Genomic DNA, 20,428 nt, shown 5'->3' with positions numbered 1-20,428 from the left:
CCCTTAAGTACTGGAAGGCTACAATGAGGTCTCCCCAGAGCCTTCTCTTCTCACTCTCTGCCCATTGCCACCAATACTGTACCTCCCCAGAAGAACAGGCAGGGTCACCCTCAGGTCTGGGAGGTGGGAGCAGCACCCCAGCAGTTAGTGGGACAGGGTGCAGCAGGCTGAGCATGGGGCAGGATCCTGAGCCACACTGTCAACACCTGATGCTTTCTGTGAGCTGTACAAAGGTTCAAGCTCTTCTCGCAGGTCAGAGCAGCAGCAACGCCCAAAGCACAGCGGCAGAGGACAGGGTGAGCCCTACAGCATGGCACAGAGCTGCTATAAACCAGCCCTACCTCATACCTCCAAAAACCTAAGCCAGGGCAAAGTGAGTCTGTTAGCATTACATATGCTACAGCCCATCACAATCAGAGTGCTGGTGCTGCTCAGTGTTTACATTTCTCCTTCCCCTGTCTTTGTTTGACCCAAGAGATGTCAATAGCCTCAAGGTCAAAGAGAGGAGAGCACAGCAGAAGGGAATTCTTCCTTAAATGACCTTGTGCCAAATGCATTCATATTTTAGAGGCCATAGGAAAAACCTCCATCTGGAGAAAACCACTGCAGAAGGTTCAGTCAGCCCAGCAGATGCTTATTTTAGATGCCAAAACACTGCAGTATCTTTCAATTTCCCTGTGCTCCTGGGGAGCAGGGCCTCAAACTCAAACTCAAACACCTCCATACCCAGAAGGGTTGCAGTAGGTGCTGTCATGCCTTCTTTACATGTGCAGCATCCAGCACTGGGCTCCAAGCAGGGGAATTCTCTAAATGCAGTAACAGGTTTCACTCCTATCTCAGCACAGCAGTAACCCACAGTTTAACCCTCAGCCTGAAGCAACAGGGAAGGAAGGGAAAAGCACCCATTTTTATAGCCATGAGCAATTCAGCTCTGGTTGTAAATGCACATTTTCTTCCCTTCTTTTTTAAGCTGTTTTCCCCCAGGTGCAACATTTGAGCTGATAACGAGAGGATGTTCAGATTCTATTCCCAATAAAAAACAAGCTCATTCTTAGCAGTGTCTGGAGTGTGCAGCAAACTAAGAAACGAACACTGACCAGCACAGACTTCGCAGTGTCAGATTCCTGCTGCTTCTGCACTGTCCTCTCCTTCCCGGCCCTATCTCCTTCTGCCTCCTCTTTCCCTCTCCTTTGTCTCCATGAAGCCTCTGCTATTTAAGCATGCCCCCAGCAGAAAGCAATTATCGATGCTAAATGTTACAACGGGCCTAATGACCAACCCAACTGGGGCCTGCCTGTCTGTGACAGAAACTCAAAACTGATTGTTTCTGCCCCGAAACTCACTGTCTGAGTATCCAGATGTGGCAGGGAAGAGGGAGCACAATGCCCAAACGGAACAAACTCAGTGCTGGCAGCGAGCGCAGCAGTAAGGCTGTATTCTTTGGGGTGAGAGTGATTGGTGGTAAAAAGTGAAGTGACGGTGCTAGGAGATACAGGAGGAAGAGGATGTCTGGCCAAGCAAAGGAAGGTCAACGGCTGAACTGCAGGAAGTTCCCTGAAGGTCCCAAGGTCTTGGCCTGGCTGCTTTTACAGCTGTTAGCACCAGCCACAGCCTGGCTGGCTTTCCCTGAAGTTTCTTTCCTCGGGCCATCTGGGACAAGAGAGAGCAAGGACACCGAGGCGTACGTCCATGGCACTCTCCCAGCAGCACGCCTGCTCCCTACATGCTGACAGGGCCGTGAATGGCCCTCAAAGCAAGGTGGCTGGGGCTGCTTCTCAATTCCACTCCTGTGACCTCATATCAAGTGGCACTGAACAGCCAACCAAAGAGGACTGAAGCCACCAGCCCCAGAAAGCTGAACCAAGAAACTCATCTCCAAACACAGCGATGGCTGCCCCAGTTCTAATGATCCCCTTGGAAGCTCTTCTGCATCTCAACTAAGCACAGTAATACTGCGTTACATTTATTCAGACCATATGTAATACACACAAGTGCCCATAAAAGCTTAAACAGCACAATAAACATTTGGAAAAGCGCAGTGACCAGATTTACGGGGTTTGGATACCTGCCAGCATGACCCACCAGAATCACATCCTGAAGTTTTGTGTAAGCACAAGACATATACACAACACACACAAGCACACATCAATGTTCAGTAATCCCCTAAGAAAGATAAGCAGCCCCCAAAGCCCATCCCCAGCACTGGAATCTCATGGCCTTCCACTGTTACTGAGTGGGATTAGTTTAAATCAAGGCCATAAAGAAAGTCTTGGCAAGGAGCAGTTGATGTAGCATGACAAAACTTCGTCCCAGAACACACAGTAAAATTGAGAAAGAGGGAAAAATGAAAAGATTTAGACACTTAATTTCCATTAAAGGGAAGATGAGCCCTGCTGCAGAAAGAGGGCTTTGCTTTGCCAAATTCCATGCTAATGTTCCTCCACGGGGATGATGCAATACCTACTGTGCCACCTACCAGGCTGGAGGAGAGGAGATGATGGCTCAGCAGAAGGGAAGAGGTGTGAAGTGATGATGGATCCCACGGGGTACAAACCAACAGCATTTTGTCCCAAGAATCTCCAAAAACCTTGAACTGTCATTTGCACAAAGCATTTTGGGATAGTGGGACAGCAATGTTGGAATGTAAAAGCTCTCCTAATTTCCGGTGAAACAGTTGAAAGAATTTTTATCTCCTGATATCTTGGGTATTTTTTGACTCATTTTCTGCTCTTCTACATACAATAACATTTATGGCTAAACACAGTATTTTGCACACTTAGACTCTCTGTCAGCTCACAGGGACTCTGCATGAGCAGGAATTCATAGAATCATAGAAGTTAGCACAAATGTGAGTATCCCTTGCTGAGGACAGAAGCCAGGAGTCCAGGCTCTGTATCTTGTACAATAAAACACAGCTGGGGCACAACCTAAGCCTTACAGCAAAAGGAAAGAGATAAAAGAACAGCATAAGATACTGCTTTTGAGAAACCTGCTTCATTTGTTATGATAAAGGAGAGTATTAAGGATTAGCTGGCAATAGATGGAAGGAGTTGCCCACCTCCCACACACAACTTCCCAGAAAATGTATTTACAAGTTTAAGACGAGCTGCTACATTAAGTTATACAAAAGGAAGACCAAAGCGTGATGACAGATTTACTTACATGAGGCTGAGGACGTGAAGATGCCCTTGCTATTAAGGAACCAGCTCCAAAGCGCTGCTCCCTTTGCTGGTTATTGCAGACAAGAAGGCTGTTTGTGCTCATCGGCCACACAGGGAGGTGGGCAGTGCCCTGCAGCTGAGGACAAAGGCTACATGCACAGGCACATTCTCTCACCCACTGGCACGAGGGGGAAGTCAGGCAGCAAAGGACCTATCCGAGGCAGATGTACTTGTGTTAGCTCAGCAGCCAACAGGCATCACAAGAGTTATGGCTGCGAAACACAGGACAGGCAGGGGCAAAACAACATCAGCACATTTGTGAAGCATCCCTCTTCCACCTGCTTGGGAAGGTGACTTGCTGCCCAAGTACTCAAATGGCCCCATTTCCCCCTGCCAACAGCCTCACAGCTGGAAGCCTGCATCTGGAGGGCATCTCCAGCACAGCTGCCACCAGCAAACACAGCCGCAAAGGACACTGAGAGCAACGGCAGAGGAGGCAGCCAACACAGGGAGCATCATGAGACACCTAGGGCTGCCTCTGCACACAGATTTGCAGATGGAATAAACTGGCCAGAAAGCAGGAATTGGGGACTAAGGAACACAGCCCTCTCCAGATAACATCCTGGTGTACGCAGCAGTGTGGACTGTTCTTAGCATCTCTTCTGCATGGCTATCTGCTGTTCATTGCAGGAGAGTGACTTTAGATGAGATAATTTGCCCCAGTTTGGGGTAGGAAGAAGACAGGTTGAGTCTTGAGCTAAAGATCCCCCTTCATATACATGCTCACAAGCAAGGAATGAGTGCTTTCATCAGGAGACATTTCATAGCATCCTGAATCCCAGTTCCCTTGTAACCTAATTTCTCAACGTCCCTTTGCCCCGTTGTCTTCAAATACAGCACTTTCAAAAAGCTGATTTGGAAACCAATCCATTCCTCCAGACCCAGGGAGCTGCGGATCACCAGGTCAACCAGCTGGAGCGCTGATGGGCCGAGCAAGTACTCTGAGAGTCACAATGTGAAGCTAAAAGCACAGCCTCCTGGCTGCTGTTCCAGTGCTGGTGACCTTTACAAACCACTTTCGTACTTCTGTTTCCCCAGTTCTAAAATAATGCCAGCACTTCACAGTCAGATAAAGAAAGCTGCTCCGTGCTCGGGCTGTACCTCAAGGTCAGTGGTGAGAAGCTCGGCAGAAGGGCAATGCCGTAGCAATGCCAATATCACCGCTGCGCGATTCACACGACACTTTCTCTTCAGTATTATTCTTTGGAACAATCCCTGGGAAGATTTTGGTTTGACTAAAATAAGACGGATTATAGGCAGCCAGGCACAAAAATAACCCCATTCCCATGTGTTTAGTGCTATTTAAAGGGACACAACACCTACTTTTGGAAAGTCCAGCTCTCTCTGGTTTCAGAAGACAAAAAACTGCCATCTTTCAGCACGATGAAATTTAGAAAATAGACATAACATCATTTTTAAAAATCTTTAAGTATGTCTGAAGTGAGCCAAAATATGTGGGCATGGGGCAGAAGCACACTCTGTGCAATAGAGCACGGCAATCACTCCAGAGCATGAGCAGGGAGCAGTTCTTCTAATAATTTTTAGACAAGGATCTTGGTTCCGAGTAATGGGGTTGAATGGCGAGCACAGCAGCACAGCACTGGGTGCACAGGGACAGTACTGGGATTCAAGGGTGAGTTATGGAGCCAAAGGATGTGAGCTGACAGCAGGAGGAGCCAAGGGAAGCAGCTGGGAGCACGCAGACCAGGCAGGCACATTGAGAGGTGTCTCACACACGGCAGCACCCTCAGAGGGATGCTCAGCAAGTCCTCCACTGCTATTTCATTTATTCTAAAGACTAAAAATGATAGGACAGATAGGACAAGGCTGAACACGGAAGAGTAAGCTTGCTTTTGTTCATCTATAATATCAATAGGCGCATTATGCAACTTCCTTGGCTTACTGATGGGGCAACTCTTGTTACAAGATGGGATGGGATTTCCTTGAGGTCATTCCCCCGAACTGTGTGAGTTGTTATTTTCCTGGCTCGCCCACAAACAGAGCGGTTTGCTCTTCTGAAACACTAATGTCCGACTGTTGAAAGCCTTTGCCAATCAAAACATTGTGGCCTTACCCCGTTTTAATGATCTAAGGCATCAATCTCCCCCTTAGTGTTTGTTTGATGTGTTCTGCGCCCTGCTGAAATATCCCCCCCAGACCTCCCTGAGGCTCATGCTCTGATTGAAGAGAGATGCCACGCATCGGGCCTGTACCTTTCTCTCTGAAACTCTTACCAGGAGATTGTGGTAAAATGTATTTATTTTCATGTATTGAGGAAAGACCACATATTCCAGCCTCTTTTTTTTCCATCACTCAGAGATGGGCCCAAGGCCAAAACGGTGCTGCTAAGCTTGTTTTCTATTTAAAACCTTCGTTTTTATTAATAACCCTTTACAGCCTACACACCAGCACTGCGGGAGTTGCATTTCCGTGTTATGTCATCGTGAACCGTTATGTATTTAATTCCTGTACCCACAAACCCATATGGACATCATTAAACACGTACTGTACAGTATTAAAACTGTGTTCCATAAAGTGTGATTTAAAAAAAAAAAAAAGACCTGTGAAGTGCGGATTTTTTTTTTTTTCCTAAGGTCATGGGAAAATGAAGAAGTAGGGGAGAGAGAAAAGGTTCAGTGGTGCGGCGGGTTGGCTCAAAGCAATCCGTGCCTGCAGACCAAAAATCCAGCCCGCATTACCCGCCATGGATGATTAATTACCCAGCAACTTCAGGCCAGATATGACGAATTTCTGCTTGACAGACCGCAGAGACAACTTCTACAGAAATTACAAGTTACAAAGCAGCAGAGGACCTTGATGACTTTATTTCCCCCAAATTAGGTTTCCATCACTTCTCCTGGAAGGAGTTGCCTGCAGTGGGATGAAATAGCGAGTTGGCCCGTATTGCTATGGGCCAATTATTGGAGCCACTAATGGAGATGAGGCAGATCGTGTCCTGAGTATGATGTCTGCATGGCACTGGGTTTGCCCCAGAATCTGTTACCGCCCCAGGCTGGTTTGGCATGGCTGTAGTCTATCCTAGCAGCAAATCCTGCACTTGGGTAACTTCTGCAAGTCAGCCTCAGGATCTGTCCGTGTCCAGGACACTCCTTTCATCCCCCTGTTATCTGTTATATGGGATTGGGGATGAAAGGATATGGTAGAGAGAAAGTGATGGAAGAAAGATATCAGGCAGCAAATAAACCCAACATACAGACTGCTGGTGGAAGAAACAGAAATGAGAGTAGAAATGCTGGCAGAAGCAGGGCAGAATGCATTGAGAGAGAAGAAAACAGTATCCATGGGATGTAAGGAGAATGAAAAAAACCCGAGGGACAGTTAAACACGGCACAAGAAAAGATATGTCAGTGCGAGGCAGAGAAGCTGATGTAGTCAGGGATCAAAAGAAAGCAGAAACAAAGCAAGAGATAAGAACAAAGTACAGTCAAAAAAGGGCATCAAAATAAAAGACTTATCTATGTATGAAAAATAGGAGAGAAAAAGTCAATTGCTTACAACACAAACTACACCACTTAGGACAACCTAGTCCTTTATACCAGAGAGGGACCTACCAAACCCCACAGCAACCAGTGGGCAGCCCTGGGACATTTCCCCATACCAGTATGTGAATCCTGGAGACTGAGACAGAAAGAAAGGGGATAAGCACATGCAAAGCAAAGATTATTCAGGTTTCCCATTGCCTGAAAACCTCCAGAAACGCTTGAACCCAGCAGAGGCTGCTTCATCTTTCCTTCTGATGCCCCAAAAGCATGGCTATTTGGTCACTGAGTTCCCTTTGAACATGAGCAAGCACTAGCCAAAGCGAATGAGCCGCAGAGAAAATGGTACAGATGGCATCTTGAACAAATGCAGTCAAGGAAAGGAACTCTGCATGGCTTTCTTATGGAAAAGGATCAAAAGAGACGGTATAGGTGCTCCCTTAATTTTAATTTTATTAAAAATTATTTAAATTTAATTTTAATTTTACGCGGTTAAAAGGTCCTCCCAAAGATACAGATAGAGATACACACCTAACTGCTTTCCAGACTCTTCTTGGTTTTCTTTAGGAAATATTATTAAAAGCAAATTCTCATAGAAGAGTGTTCAGGGCACAAATAGTTTGCTATATAAATCCTGTAAGAGTTCAGGCCAGTTGAGCCTCTTTGCTGGTTCTGCCACGTTTAGGAACCTCCAAGAACAGGTGTCATCTACCTTAATCACGTGAAAATTAGTGTCTTAATTCTAATTAAATTCGTTGTGTTGGCCCCAAAGCCCACGTGCAGGTACTCACACGTGTGTCAACCTCCAGGCAAGAGAGGGGAGAAGAGCTAACATTACTTGCAGAGGGGGTTACTGATGAATGAACCTCCTTTGTTTCCCAGCCCTCTCCAGAATTTTTCATTCCCATCAAACAAACAGACAGATGAATACACAAACACACAAATAACTTTGGGAGCACGTGTACTCCTGCTGAATTCAATACAGTTATTCACTGTGCAGAAAGTACCCAAATGCATAAATGTCTGAGGAGCAGGGCTGCTCTGAGAATGAGGCTGCCAGAAAGCTTAATCTTACCTAGCTGCATTACTCTGGAGGTGAAATGTTTTTGACACATGTCTCTGTAGGGCCCTGTCCTACTTCTTTCAAAATCTGGAATTTGCTTTGGTGTTTCAAAACAGAAGTGTTAGAAGAAGCAGCACACAACTTATTCAAGGAACCTGCAAAGGACCCTTTCAGCCCCAGGCTGTTAAATGCTTTGTTTTGGGCAAATGCCCTCTTAAACTGATAGTCACATCTATTTCTACAGTTCCCCAGCACGTGAGTGCATCTGAATTGAACATATCTGAAATGCAAATAAGGTCTTTCTGAGTGCACATTAAGACAGATAAGATCATGTCAGAAAGCAACATTTGTTTTTTGAAGCCAGAAATTCTCTGCTCACTGATATTAATGCAATCTTCTCTCACAAACATTAGTTACCCTGCCAGGGATCGTGGTTTATTGGGCAGTAAACCAGGGCTCAGTAGTTTATATGCCTGTCAACAAAAAAAATTAAATAAAAAACACTTGTCGCAAGCATACGTGGCCAAAAAATTCTAATTTATGAGGATGCTGAACGACTGAGGCAGGTGTACGAAAAATGCCTTAGGAGAAAGTCGATTAAAAAGGAAGAAGAAAAGGTAGGAATTGCATAACACACTGGAGAGCAGCTTTCCAAAAGAAGAGGGGGAAAGGGACTCATCTTACGGTGCTTGTTTCATCCCTCGCCTAATAGCCCAAACCCACCTACATTTCAAAGCATTGCATTTTTCATATGCTGGAAGCATCACAAAGCATCCTTCATCAGCCTGGCCTTTTGGCAGCTCTCCTGCTCCACATGCAAATGCTACATCTGGAAAAGGCAGGAATCCTCTCTCCTGCCTGAAAGCGTCCTTTTATCTCCTCTCCTCTGTGGAACTCCTACTCTTTCCAGCTGCTCGCTCCAACATACCGCCTTACCGAAGGCATTCGAGGCTTTCTCCCCATCTGCTGCTCTGCCCAAAGCCCCGGCTCACCTCCAGCGCCTCCCCAGCACACAGACGGCAGATACAGATGAGCACAAACCCGATAACAATGAAGATGAACAGAAGATCATTTGTCAGCAGAGGAACCCGTTAGCTGGGGAGCAGCTCGGCCAGGGTTCCTCCTCCCCCAGGGGATGACACTGCTGCATCACCAGCATTACTAACATTGTTAGTGCCTGTCCAACAGAGCCTGGCTTTGTGCATTGAGGCAACCCGGCTAACAATAGGATACTTTTCTCCTGACCTCTTGCTGGAAGAGTTTAAAGCTGTTTGCAGGGATGTAAATGAATTTTGCAGCTTTTCCTACCTGCCCATGGCCTTTAGCTGCATTATAAGATGTGCACAAAGGTGAAAGAATTGATCCAGGCTCAGCAGGATGCCTCAGCACCTAGGTTACTGGTACAGGCATTGCAGAGGTTATGCACAACTTGAAGAAACTCATCATTGGGATCGCAGAAAGGAAAGCACTCAGTTCCACTACCCACGTTTACCCAGATTTGGGAGATTCGTTGGTGAAAAGTCCTGTCCCATAGAAAGCAATGTGGATCACTGGTAACATGCACTGGTCCGCACTACAGAGTAAAAGCTCCTCCATTCAGAGTATAGGAAGTCATTCTCCACACATGGGGTGAGAATCTCACTGTGCCACTCCTGGTGCCAGGGCTGTCTCCCTGTGAAACCCTCCCTGCTCTTTTATTTAGCAAACATTCATAACGCCCCAAGGAGTCTGTACACTCGACAGCCATCCTGCTGCTCAGCAGAGATGATGAAAGTTATCCAAATTTTGGGACCATGCTTCAAATGCAACCCAAAGACTCGTTCTTGGTAAAACTTTTTAATGAAAACTCCACTTCTACCCAGAGTTAGAGGATAATCGACATCTCCACATAATCTTGTATTCTGATGAAAAACAAATTTAATCTTAATACCCTCCTAAACTCTACAGCTCCAACCAAGTCTAGTCAAGAGAGGACAATGTTGGTGAGGACCTACTCATTAGGAAAAGAGCAGAAACGATGGCAACATTGCTAATCCACTGCTGAACCGTAACCGGTTCGAGTCTCCGATAAACTCTGTTTCTGGTATAAGTCACTCTCACTTCACTCTCTGCACACTTGGATGGGAAAGGAAAAGCTTTATCTGTTAGATATGGTGCCCTTTCAGCCCTGCCATCCTAACCCCACAGTTGTTGCAATGGGTTTCTTCTCATAAAGCAAAATATATATTTTTTGCCCCTCAGTGTTTTCCTCTTCTGTATTTTCAAGCACTAGGTATCTCAGGTTACCAGTGATTTTTTGTGATGGTTCCCAAATGAGCCTGAACTGCTCTGATTTTTTCAAGCCCACAGGACTGTAATTGAAAGCAAATGTAATCAGACGTATACAATGTTCTGAGGTTCACCACAGTGCATTGCAGTCAGCATTACTGGAGTGGCTATTAAAACTTCTTGGAGCTGGGTAGCAAATACAGCTTGCAAGAATCTAGCAAATAACCAGCATTTATTAGATTAGACTAAAGCATTGCAAAGCCACAGTCAATCCTCTGTTCAGAATACATCTGAGGTCTGTTTAAACGAACAGCTTTCCTAGCTTAGGCCAATTGTTTTAAGAGCTGTGAATGGAAAGAAGGGAATAATTCTACTTCTAACACAACAAATTCTGCAACCTTACAGCAGTGTAAATCTCAGAAAGTCCATTACTGTCAACAGGGTCATTCCAATCAAACTCTGGTATAACTGGAAAAAGAAGGTGGCCCAAACACAAAGGGTATCTTTGAACCCAGACACACTGCTCTAGCTGGAGATAAGCAGTAGCAAATGCCTTCCATAAACCTCCTAAACAAAAATGCAAGCATTAAAAAGGGAGGGGGGAGGGCTTTAAGTGAATTCCCACTGGCTCTTGAGTCTGCACTTAAAAGCAGGTCTAGGGTTATCTGTGAAATTTCAATTAAATCAAAAGCTTTGATAACATGATAAGTCACTCCAGAGTTTGGAGTCAAAACATGTTGTTATTTGATCCTCTGCTAGTGTTTATGGGCACAGCCAGCTTGAAAGACAGTCAGCTGCACACCAGTCACAAAGATGGAAAGGGTGGAAATGGATCTACCAATAGATCATTGTGTCTCATACAGCTAGAGCCACTCGAGGTCTGGTGTTTTTTATACAACCTCAGTCCTAAAGAAAGAGCCCCACTACCTCAGTTGAGAGAAGGACAAGGCAAAACAGATCATCTAGGATGTGAGCAGCTCTCCAGGGGATGGTTCCCTATTGCCACAAACATCTTTTCTTTCTAGGCTTGCTACAAACTAAGTTTTAACCAGCAACAGCATTGAGAGCAGAATGCAGGATGCTGTGGACATGAGACACCAAGCCCTGTCCTCCTGACCAATGGCAAGTGCTGGATGCCAAGGGCTGTGCTGGAGATGCTCAGAGTTTAAAGTCCTGTTTACCAAAGAACATCACTTCTGCTTAAAATGCTCCACCTTAAATAAATTTGAGATGTCATATCCATCTGGCCTGTATTAAAACACACTTCAAGCAACACCCTTCCTTGTTATATACAGCATAGCATGCACAGCATGATAAAACCTTATCCAATTTAATGGGACATCTTACCTTGCCCCCAACTAGTTCAGAATTGCATATATAGTTACACTAGGCTTGGGTACAAGAGAAAAACACTCTTTTCATAACCAGGGAGGCCGCTCATCTGCAACAGCATGGAAAATAAGGGGATCCTCCAGATAAGCAGCACCAGAATTACACAGCAATCAACAATAGGAAGCGCAGGGCAGCAAGAAGTCCCATCTGACCCCAGGCGTCAACAGGGGATAATTTATCACCCTGGCAGCAAAATCCCCATTGAGCACGTCTGTCCCCAGCACTCTCCTCCTTGGTGTGGAAAAAGATCTTCATTAAACAATAGCTGAGCAATATTAAATATAGACATGGCAATGACAAGCTGGATTCTTCTCCTTTATATAATTACATTTATAGCATGAGCTGCCTATTCTTGTTTTTCAGAGACGTGACACATGGGGGATAAGATGGGCTCTACTCCACTCTGTCGTGTTAGAGCAAAGCAATCCCCAGCCCATCCCTCCTGCAGTGAGTCAGTGGTGACAGGCAGCCAGTGCTGCAATTAACCTGCTGGCTGGGGCTCACTGGGAGCAAGGAATGGAGATAAGATGAGGAAATTCCCATCCCTCTTCCTCTCCTCAGTCTCAGGTTCATCCACCAGGCACAGCAAGGCCAGATGCTTCGCTCCTTGTGATGACTCTTGCATGGACCTAAATATTTCCAATGTGTTTATCCATATAGGTAATTCAGGCTGAGGAGCTGCCCCTGTTCTGGAGCATCAAAGCAAGCACGACCAGCACCTAAACACAGGCTTTAGATCCTATTTCACTGGCTCAAGAAGCAAGGGCTCAAGGATAACAGGTGTCCCAGCTCCTCTACCACATACATGATAACTTCTGAATCCAGTTACCTTGGTTCTGCTCCAACCCTGCCTCCTTCCCCATTGCCAGACGAATAAATTTGATCTTTTGCCTCCCAAACTGGTTTGAACATAGAAGTACCAGCAGAACGGGCCTTCCTGAGAGGTTTTGGAAACAACGTTTCTTCCAAAGTTGATGGTCTAAAACCAAAATATTTTTGGTGACCATCTCTAGAATTATATTCCAAAAGGAACAGGGCATTTTTTCTTTTTGAACCAGAGTCAAATCCTCTTAGCGAATTTCTGAAATTGTACATCAGCAGTTATAATGCAGGTACAGCCGGGAGATGGGAGAGACCTTTCCAATATCACAAAATCAGTAAATGAGGCAAAAAAGAGCAGACTTCCAAATCCCCTCCATTAACCACTAACCTTCATTTATCTGAGAAGAAGGAATTTTATGGGTTAATTTAAGCATTAACTGAACTATTACTTTCTAATCTACAAAATAGGCATCGGCAAATTTTCAGCAGTGATTGTTCCTTTAGGATATGAGGAAAAATTACCGGACAGGAAAAAGGCCCTCAAGCCAACAGCACTGGCATTTAGTTTTTCTAAAGGCAATGTCAGCTTTTCAAAATACCTCTTTAGTCCCAAATCTTTTCTACAGAGAAAGAAAAAGCCTTGTCTCAGATTTGTAAACCTTTATTAACTCTGACACTAATGCTGCTCTCAGTCCAGGCAAGCCAGTTCCCAGCACCAGTGAAGCAGAAGCCTGCTGGCAGCGCTCTGATTTCGGTTACATTCGGATGCATTCAGAATAAGTCTGGTTATTTTAAATCCATCCTGTGCCCATGACAGCACAGTACTTTTAAACCCTGCAGTGTGGTCATACCCAATCCATGCAAAAGCTATTTCTGTGCGCTGGGCAGCCAGTGCCAAGTGGCAGTGCACTGAGATATCTTGGCTCATCTCTGCCCTGTGTCCTTTCACAGACAGATCTACAAAGCAAGCACAAGTCCAAATATGATATTGAAGGCAAGGAATACAAGCTCTTGCTGTACAGTAACAGCAAGACTGTATGCTGTTCCAGCTGCCATTCTTCCACATCTTTTTGTTGTTGGGTTTTTGGTGTTGTTTTTTTTTTTTGTGGTTGCTGAATCTATTTCATTTAACATGCACTCTGTATTCCCCAAGGTTGATTGGGTGATATTTATCTACATGAAATTTCTCTTGTATTTTTTTGGCCAAGCAGCGAAAAGATTCAAATCTCTCAGGCAGGCTGCACTACTTGCTGGTACCATTGCCACTGCAGCCAGCAGCGAGTTTCAGTACCCTCCATTTGATATTGCAGCCCAAATCATTTATATGTTGAGAACAAAAGGGGAAATTCCCATGTGAAACTAAAGAAGAAAATGAGTCGTGCATGTGTTATTTCTTTTTTTTTTTCCACACCTAGAGAGTACTCCATCCGTGCGTTGGCTTTGTTTAAGATAACCATCTCTGAGCAAGACATTCCCAAGGGCCCCGGCAGCAGGCAGTGATGGAAGCCAGCAGACACCGGGGTATCTGGAGACCATCTGAGCACGACCCCGCACTGCTGGGACCCAGCGGTGCTGCTGGGGCACCAGACTCACCACAGCCACTGGTTTCTGCAATCCCACACTACGGGCAGCATGCTGTGAAACACTTCTGTGACTCAGAAGCCTAAAAAAAACATTTTCACAACAAATTTATGTGCTGAGGATAAATATTTCAGAGTAAATACACCTCTAAAAAAGGCATGTTTGGTGCTCTACTGAACCTAGATGCTCAGAGACCTGTGGCAGCTCAATCCCACTGCAACCCATGCCACTAGATGACTGGGGAGGGGCAGCCAAGCAAGGTGCTTGGCGAACATCCTTCACAGGTTGTTACATCCTCACGTACCCAAATCTCAGCAAAGATGAGTGAGCAATTTTTTGAAAACATAAATCTCTTCTTCCCATCAGAACAATGGAAGTTAACCATCTTATCTTCATGACAACTTTTTCAGATAAACATCGGATACATGCCTTTGTTTTTTCATGTTCTGTGTATTATGATTTACTTCCCAGATGGTGAATCATATGAAACTAAAACTTCCATCATTTGCTGATTTTGCATTTCTTAGGGAAATTAACTTCCATTCCACATCTCTCAAGTGGAATGAATTTTCCTAAAAAAATGCATTCATCGAGAGATCCCAATACCACCACCAAGTAGGGATTGAAATACTGACTGTCATGCTGACTACATTCCTAAATGATGGGAAAATTCACTCTACTGTAAGCTCTGTAAGAAAGATCAATCACAAAACAAAGAACAGCAGCCTTAGAGCACGTCTGCTCAGAGACTTCACTCCCAAATATATCATGAAACACTATTCTAAATGGATGAAATAAAAGAAAAAATGATTATCTTAATATCAATATAGATACAGCAGGGCAGATCATTTGGGAATCTGGAATAGTCATACTTAACACAGGCAAGTCAACGGATAGAAAACAAGTCTATAGGGGAACTGTGCTTTAGCACTACCGAACTCACACACTAAAAATTGATTAATGTACTACTCTGGAAGCTTCTTTTCAGATTCCTTACCAGAAGTTTGTAACAGGTGAAGAACAAAGAGAGAATCCAACTTGCATTCACAGTTACTGCCTAGCATCCAGGACCTGGAATGGGACACTAGGATTTATGCGATAGACATACGATGGACACAGCCACAGCTACACAATAAATTTATGTACTTCAGTAATGGAACTGTCATTATTAAGTGCATTTTCTGTATCAACCCTCAGAATATTATGTTGTGTACTTAGTAAGTGCCCCATTTTTTCTGGATTTGCACATTGTTTGAAAATCACGACTCTTACAGTAAAATATTCTCAGATAATAAACACTGCTTTAAACTCAGTTGTTAATGTCATTATTGGTGGTTTGAACAGAAATCTCATTTGAGCCTGCCTGAATTTCTGCAGGGAGAGTACTGCAGAAATGCGTCGGTGGATCTCAGTCTGCTTTTGATACTGGAGTGAGACCAGAAAGGAAAATGAACACTCATATGACCAGTCTGGCTGTGATATTTTGAATCAAACAGCAAAAATGCCCTAAAAGCAGTAGACCATATGCAATGTCGAATTGATTAATACTCCTCTTTGGGAATTTCTGTTATTTTTTGTAAAAAAAGAATAATTAAAGAAATGGTTTCTGAGATTCTGTTTGTTGACTGTGAGCCCTGGCCTGACCTTAGCCTCAAATCCAAATCCCCAGTAGAAGTCTGAAATTAATCCACCTCTGGCTTAGTTATTAGTAATTGTAATTATTAACAGAAGCATACAGTAAACAAATGGCTTTCAGTGACATGGCGTTTTAATGTAGAATACTGGAAAAATAAAAAAGCCCTTTCTCCTTTCTTTCCATTAACTTTTCCCGTAGCTCTCTTACAAAAGACATGTTTTCACCAGTGGTCCAAGAGAGCTCCCAGACTGTGCCACAGAGGATTTAGCGTCCTCTGAAGGTCCATCCCATGTTGCACAAAGGGAACCTTGCTGTTGTGAGCTACCTGGCCCAGCCGCAGCACCGCTGTAGGCACAGCCCAGCCGTGCTCTCTGGTGATGCCTCTCCTGCTCTGCCCTGCAAGCTGCTGGACAAGGAAGAGGTTTAGTGGTGCTGAATGGAATACCGTCTGCCTATTGTCACAGAACTCAAAAGCTTGGACCATCACCAAAACAGGAAATAGAAAACCTAAGCAGCAAATCCAACCCAACAAACTGGCCAGATTATAACCATGTTGGAAAACCCCATCTTTTATTACAGCTGAATTGCGTGCTGCTCAGCACCATGGTAGACCAGAGCACAGAGCACAGCAGTAGTAGGAAACGACCCTGCAGGGAGCAGCCTACAAGCCAAACGGCCGCAGCCCGGAGAGGAGAGCATGAGGGGCCAGCGAGGGATTCACTCCTGGAGGTCAGCTAATTGAACTCCAGGTCAGGCTTTGTCTTACGAAGCTGAGCTTCTGCAGAAAGACAGAGCAGGCGATCCTGAAACTAAAGTGCATCTTGCTGTGCACAGAAAGAAGACACGAAAGCAGCACGAGCAACTCCATTCTGCCATCCCTTGGTGGCTGAATCCCTCACTTGGTGACATTTGCTCTCCTTTAACACAGCCAGTTGGGTGCCACGTGTAAGCTACATCATCACTGCACGAACAATTGCTGCACTGAGTGCTAAAAGAAGCAGCTGAATAAAGAGAAAATAATTCCGGTAGCCTAGATGCTGCCCTCAGGCTACCCCCTACCACCCCCAGAGAAATAATGGGGCTGTGACTGAGGTCCAGGGAGGGCTGATTTCACAGGGCTCAGGCAGTGCTGGCTCGCTCCTTCTGGAGGGGCTTGGCAGAGTCCAAAACAAGGGAACGAATCAGGGATTTCTCTGGCAGCCCGCACTCCCTCGTGCGGAGGCTGAGAATCTCCACGGAGGTGTCCTTCTCCTGGACCCTACGCAGAGGTCCAGTGAGCCCCACACCTCCTCCCTCCCTCCTCAGTCCACAGAAGAAAAACACTAAGATGTTTCCATTGGCTTTTACATCATCTTTTTGTAGAGATTAATCTTCAGTTTCAACAATACATCTTTTGTGAAGCGCTCCCAGCAGAAACCTTAGACACCTTCCCTAAGATCTGTTTGCTTACAGAAGACGAGGTAGGATTTGTTTAAACCCAGCTAGATTAATGTCTTGCAGACATTAGTGAAGTGAGATTTAATCAGGTTATTGCTCTACATTTTCCAGGGAAATAAATCACACTTATTACTAGGTTGGAATAAGTTGCAAAGCCTGGGCTGAGAAAATTCAGGCTTTTTTGTTTTTCCTAGGGGGTGTAAATGGCTAACTTGAAAACCGCTTCAATGCCATTGGGCTGGGAGCTCAGCAGAAGGCCCTCAACAAAACGTAGGAAGGAAGAGAGAGAGAAAGCTGTAATGGCTAGTACCTTGCCTGCCAGGTCCAGCCCTAACTCTGTTTTACTCAGGCCTAATGCCATAGGCTCTGTATCAATACAGAAGGCAGGCAGGAGTGTTAAGCAGCATTAAATGAAGATTTCTCAGGTCCTTTTGTATCCTCCAGGCAACCTCTCCTGTAACCCCGGAGATCCTACTCCTCTTCTGGGGTCTGTTTCTGTCTGGGACATGTGGGTGTCTCCTTGCATCAGACAAAAGTTGTGGGATTAAACAACCTTGCAAACCTTCTTACCAGATTTAAATGGAAATCATGATGGTCAGTAGATCCCAGAGTGTAGACATATCCTGCTACAATACTTTGAGTTTGCAGCACATTTAACAATGAACATGCAATTTCATTTTCTCTACTCACCCCACAAATTTCTCCAAAGCAAATCTGTCTAGAAAGAAAAAAAGAGCAGCTCTTTTTGCAGACTTTTTCATTTTAAAGCTGCTCCTTTTCTCATTTCATAAACAAAAAGACTTTGCTCTCAGCTGCACTAGTACTTGCTTCAGTACAAATGCCAATATGATCAAAGACGCAACAGAGAAAGTTTGGAAATCAAGCTGTGAACCTCCTCTCCTCTATACCAGCATCACAACTACAGTTCCAACATAAGATAGCTGAAGTCAATGCAAAGCTTTCTGCTATCTACAGGTCCTGCATGCACCGAAGTGGCAAGCAACCCCCTCAAACTTTATATCCATTTTCCATTGGACTAGGTGATCTTAGAGGTCTTGTCCAACCTTAACAATTTTGTGAGTTTATAGGAAGCTGTAGAGAGGCAGGGGTTGGTCTCTTGTCCCAGGTAACAGCAATAGGATGAGAGATGATGGCCTTAAGTTGTGCATTAGGAAAAATTTCTTCTGAGAAAGAGTGGTGAGGTATTAGCACAGGCTGCTCAGGGAGGCAGTGGAGTCACCACCCCTGGGAGTGCTCAAGAACCATGGAGATGTGGCACTGAGGGATGTGATTAGTGGGCATGGTGGGGGTGGGTTGGGTTTAGACTAGATGATCTTAAATGTCTTTTCCAACCTTAACAATTCCGTGATTCTGAGATTACTACTGGGCAGTGCTAACACTGGTGAAACCAAATTACAGAAACACTGCCTGCAGTCAGGTTTCAAATCCTGCCACAAAGCTGCACAAAACACAATGGGACCAAGTCAACACATATTACTGAGGAGCACAACAAAATATATCCTGCTTGTTATACAGGAGGAAAGGAAATATCATGCAAGGCAGCACAGTTGCTTGTAAATACCCTTTGCCAATGCTTTCCCTGGATAAATTAGTTTTCTCTGAACTGTGACAATATCACCATGAATCAGCCTGTCTATTCCAAGGTAAAGGCTATGATTCTGTTTTGTGTTCAATGGAAACTCTTTTCCCAGCCTTTTCTTAGCTTCCTGCTTAGAAAGAATAGGCTCTCCAGAGACAATTTTGGATCTGGACCACAATCCCTTCAGATAACTAAATATCTGTGGGCAGGAGTACATTTAAAGAAGCAGCTGGTAATTATTAGCTGAGTACTTACTGGGAGGATTTCCCCCTGCTGCTGTGCCAACTAAATGAGTCCTTGGTGATAATTATCAGGTAAAACTCACAAGCAAGGGGAGGTTCCCTCATTACAAGCATCAGTAAGAAACAATGCAAAAGTGGGCGGGAGATGGCTGAAAAATGAGTTTGAGGGCTGCTTGACTTCTCTGTCCTCCACACACCCAAGTGGTTGTTTGTAATTGCTTGGCATTTTCTAAGGTAGTGCTTGAAAGCTACAAAATCTGTTCCCACACCTACAGTAGCATTTAAGTGAATGACCTTCAGCTTCCTTCCAGCCAGACACAAAGAACTGGAAATGCATGCAGCACTTACTCTTTTGGAGGGTTGAGGTCTTCTGGGCGAGCCTCAAAGAACCTGAAGACTTCATCGCACTGTGAAATGTGAGGGGGAAGTCGAACCAGTGCCTGCAAAGGGAATCAAGAGGGAGGGACAAGCACTTAGAAAAGCCAACTTAAAAACATGGCCTCTAGTATCTAAACTACCAAGCAAGAAGCAGCAAAGCAGTCTTGGCAGGGGGAAGGAAATAGAAAAGGAAAGCATCAGGCCCAGCTACTTACCTGAGAAGAAAGGGAATTGCATGACTTGACAGCAAATGTCAAGTAGGAAGTGAAGAATATAGATAAGTGATGGCATCTAGAATTGGCTAATGCCATTTTTTGCTATGTGTCCAAGACCAGACTTTGGTCCAGGTGAGCAAAACCATTACGCTGAAAAGATTAAGCACTCTGTGGCAGGGACTCTGTGACAGGTTTGCACAGTACCTCAAGGCAATGTGGCTAGGGTTTAGAAGCTCTTAAGTCAATGCATACAAATGCAAGCAATGGAAATCTGCAGACTCAACACCCGCTCATACAATGGATTAATGTTCCCCATAAAGCTTTCTGTTTAGCACTGTCAACATTTTTCTGTTTCAGCAGAGTTTGCTAGAAAACAAACAAACAAAAGCACACAATTTGTTCCTAAGTTAATAGGAAAGGAATTTGATTAATTGCCTGCAAAAAAAAAAAAAGAAAAAATAAGGCCTAGAGGCTATTTCTGCACAAAGGCAGCTTCACTGCAGTGCACCCTGGCTAACAATGTCCACGTGCTCTGCAAGGTACAGATACGCAGCATTCATCACACTCAGCAATAGCGAGTATAATTTGGGAAGAACCACACTACATGGAAGTGGACTGGAAACTGGTGAGATAAGCACACAAGGCAGAATCATGCTGTGAATTTGCTGTCCAGGCTCCAGAGCCTGAGAGTGCCCAAGGAAGACATGCAGTCCCCTGCCCACAAACAGCAGCTTCATGTGTCGTGATTCCGAGGTTCACTGCAGAAGTGACCAGTAGGAGAGGATAAGAAGGTGGAGTTAACCTCCCCCTGTGCTAAGTTATGGTGAAAATAGGCCACGGGTTAAATATAGACCAAACTTCTTAGAAGTGCTGTAAACCTGTTTCACATAATGAGATTGCCTGGCTCATCTGCTAGTTGGAAGTAGGACAAACAATCTTGAGAGGTGGATGAAGAACTACAGCAGAGCTAAATGAAGGTGCATTAGGGCAAACTGGTTATACCAACGCAAGAGACATCTGCTTTATCTTGGTCAGACAGCCGAGGAGGCCCAGCCAAAGCATGAAGGCAGGAT

General features: G+C 44.8%; 1 protein-coding gene across 4 annotated transcripts in view; it reads right to left on the bottom strand.

Moving 5' to 3' along the window:
- The window catches only part of SH3PXD2A (SH3 and PX domains 2A), a 232,194-nt gene that overhangs the window by 108,754 nt on the left and 103,012 nt on the right, over positions 1-20,428 (bottom strand). For all 4 annotated transcript variants that reach the window (XM_021399630.1, XM_021399629.1, XM_021399631.1 and 1 more), the window contains exon 5: positions 19,111-19,202. In XM_021399630.1, coding sequence (XP_021255305.1) covers positions 19,111-19,202 — 92 coding nt within the window. The remainder of the gene's footprint in view (positions 1-19,110; positions 19,203-20,428) is intronic.

The sequence above is a fragment of the Numida meleagris genome, chromosome 5 (assembly GCF_002078875.1).
Source record: "Numida meleagris isolate 19003 breed g44 Domestic line chromosome 5, NumMel1.0, whole genome shotgun sequence".
NCBI classification, from domain to species: domain Eukaryota; kingdom Metazoa; phylum Chordata; class Aves; order Galliformes; family Numididae; genus Numida; species Numida meleagris.
This window is presented reverse-complemented; position numbering and strand designations above follow the sequence as displayed.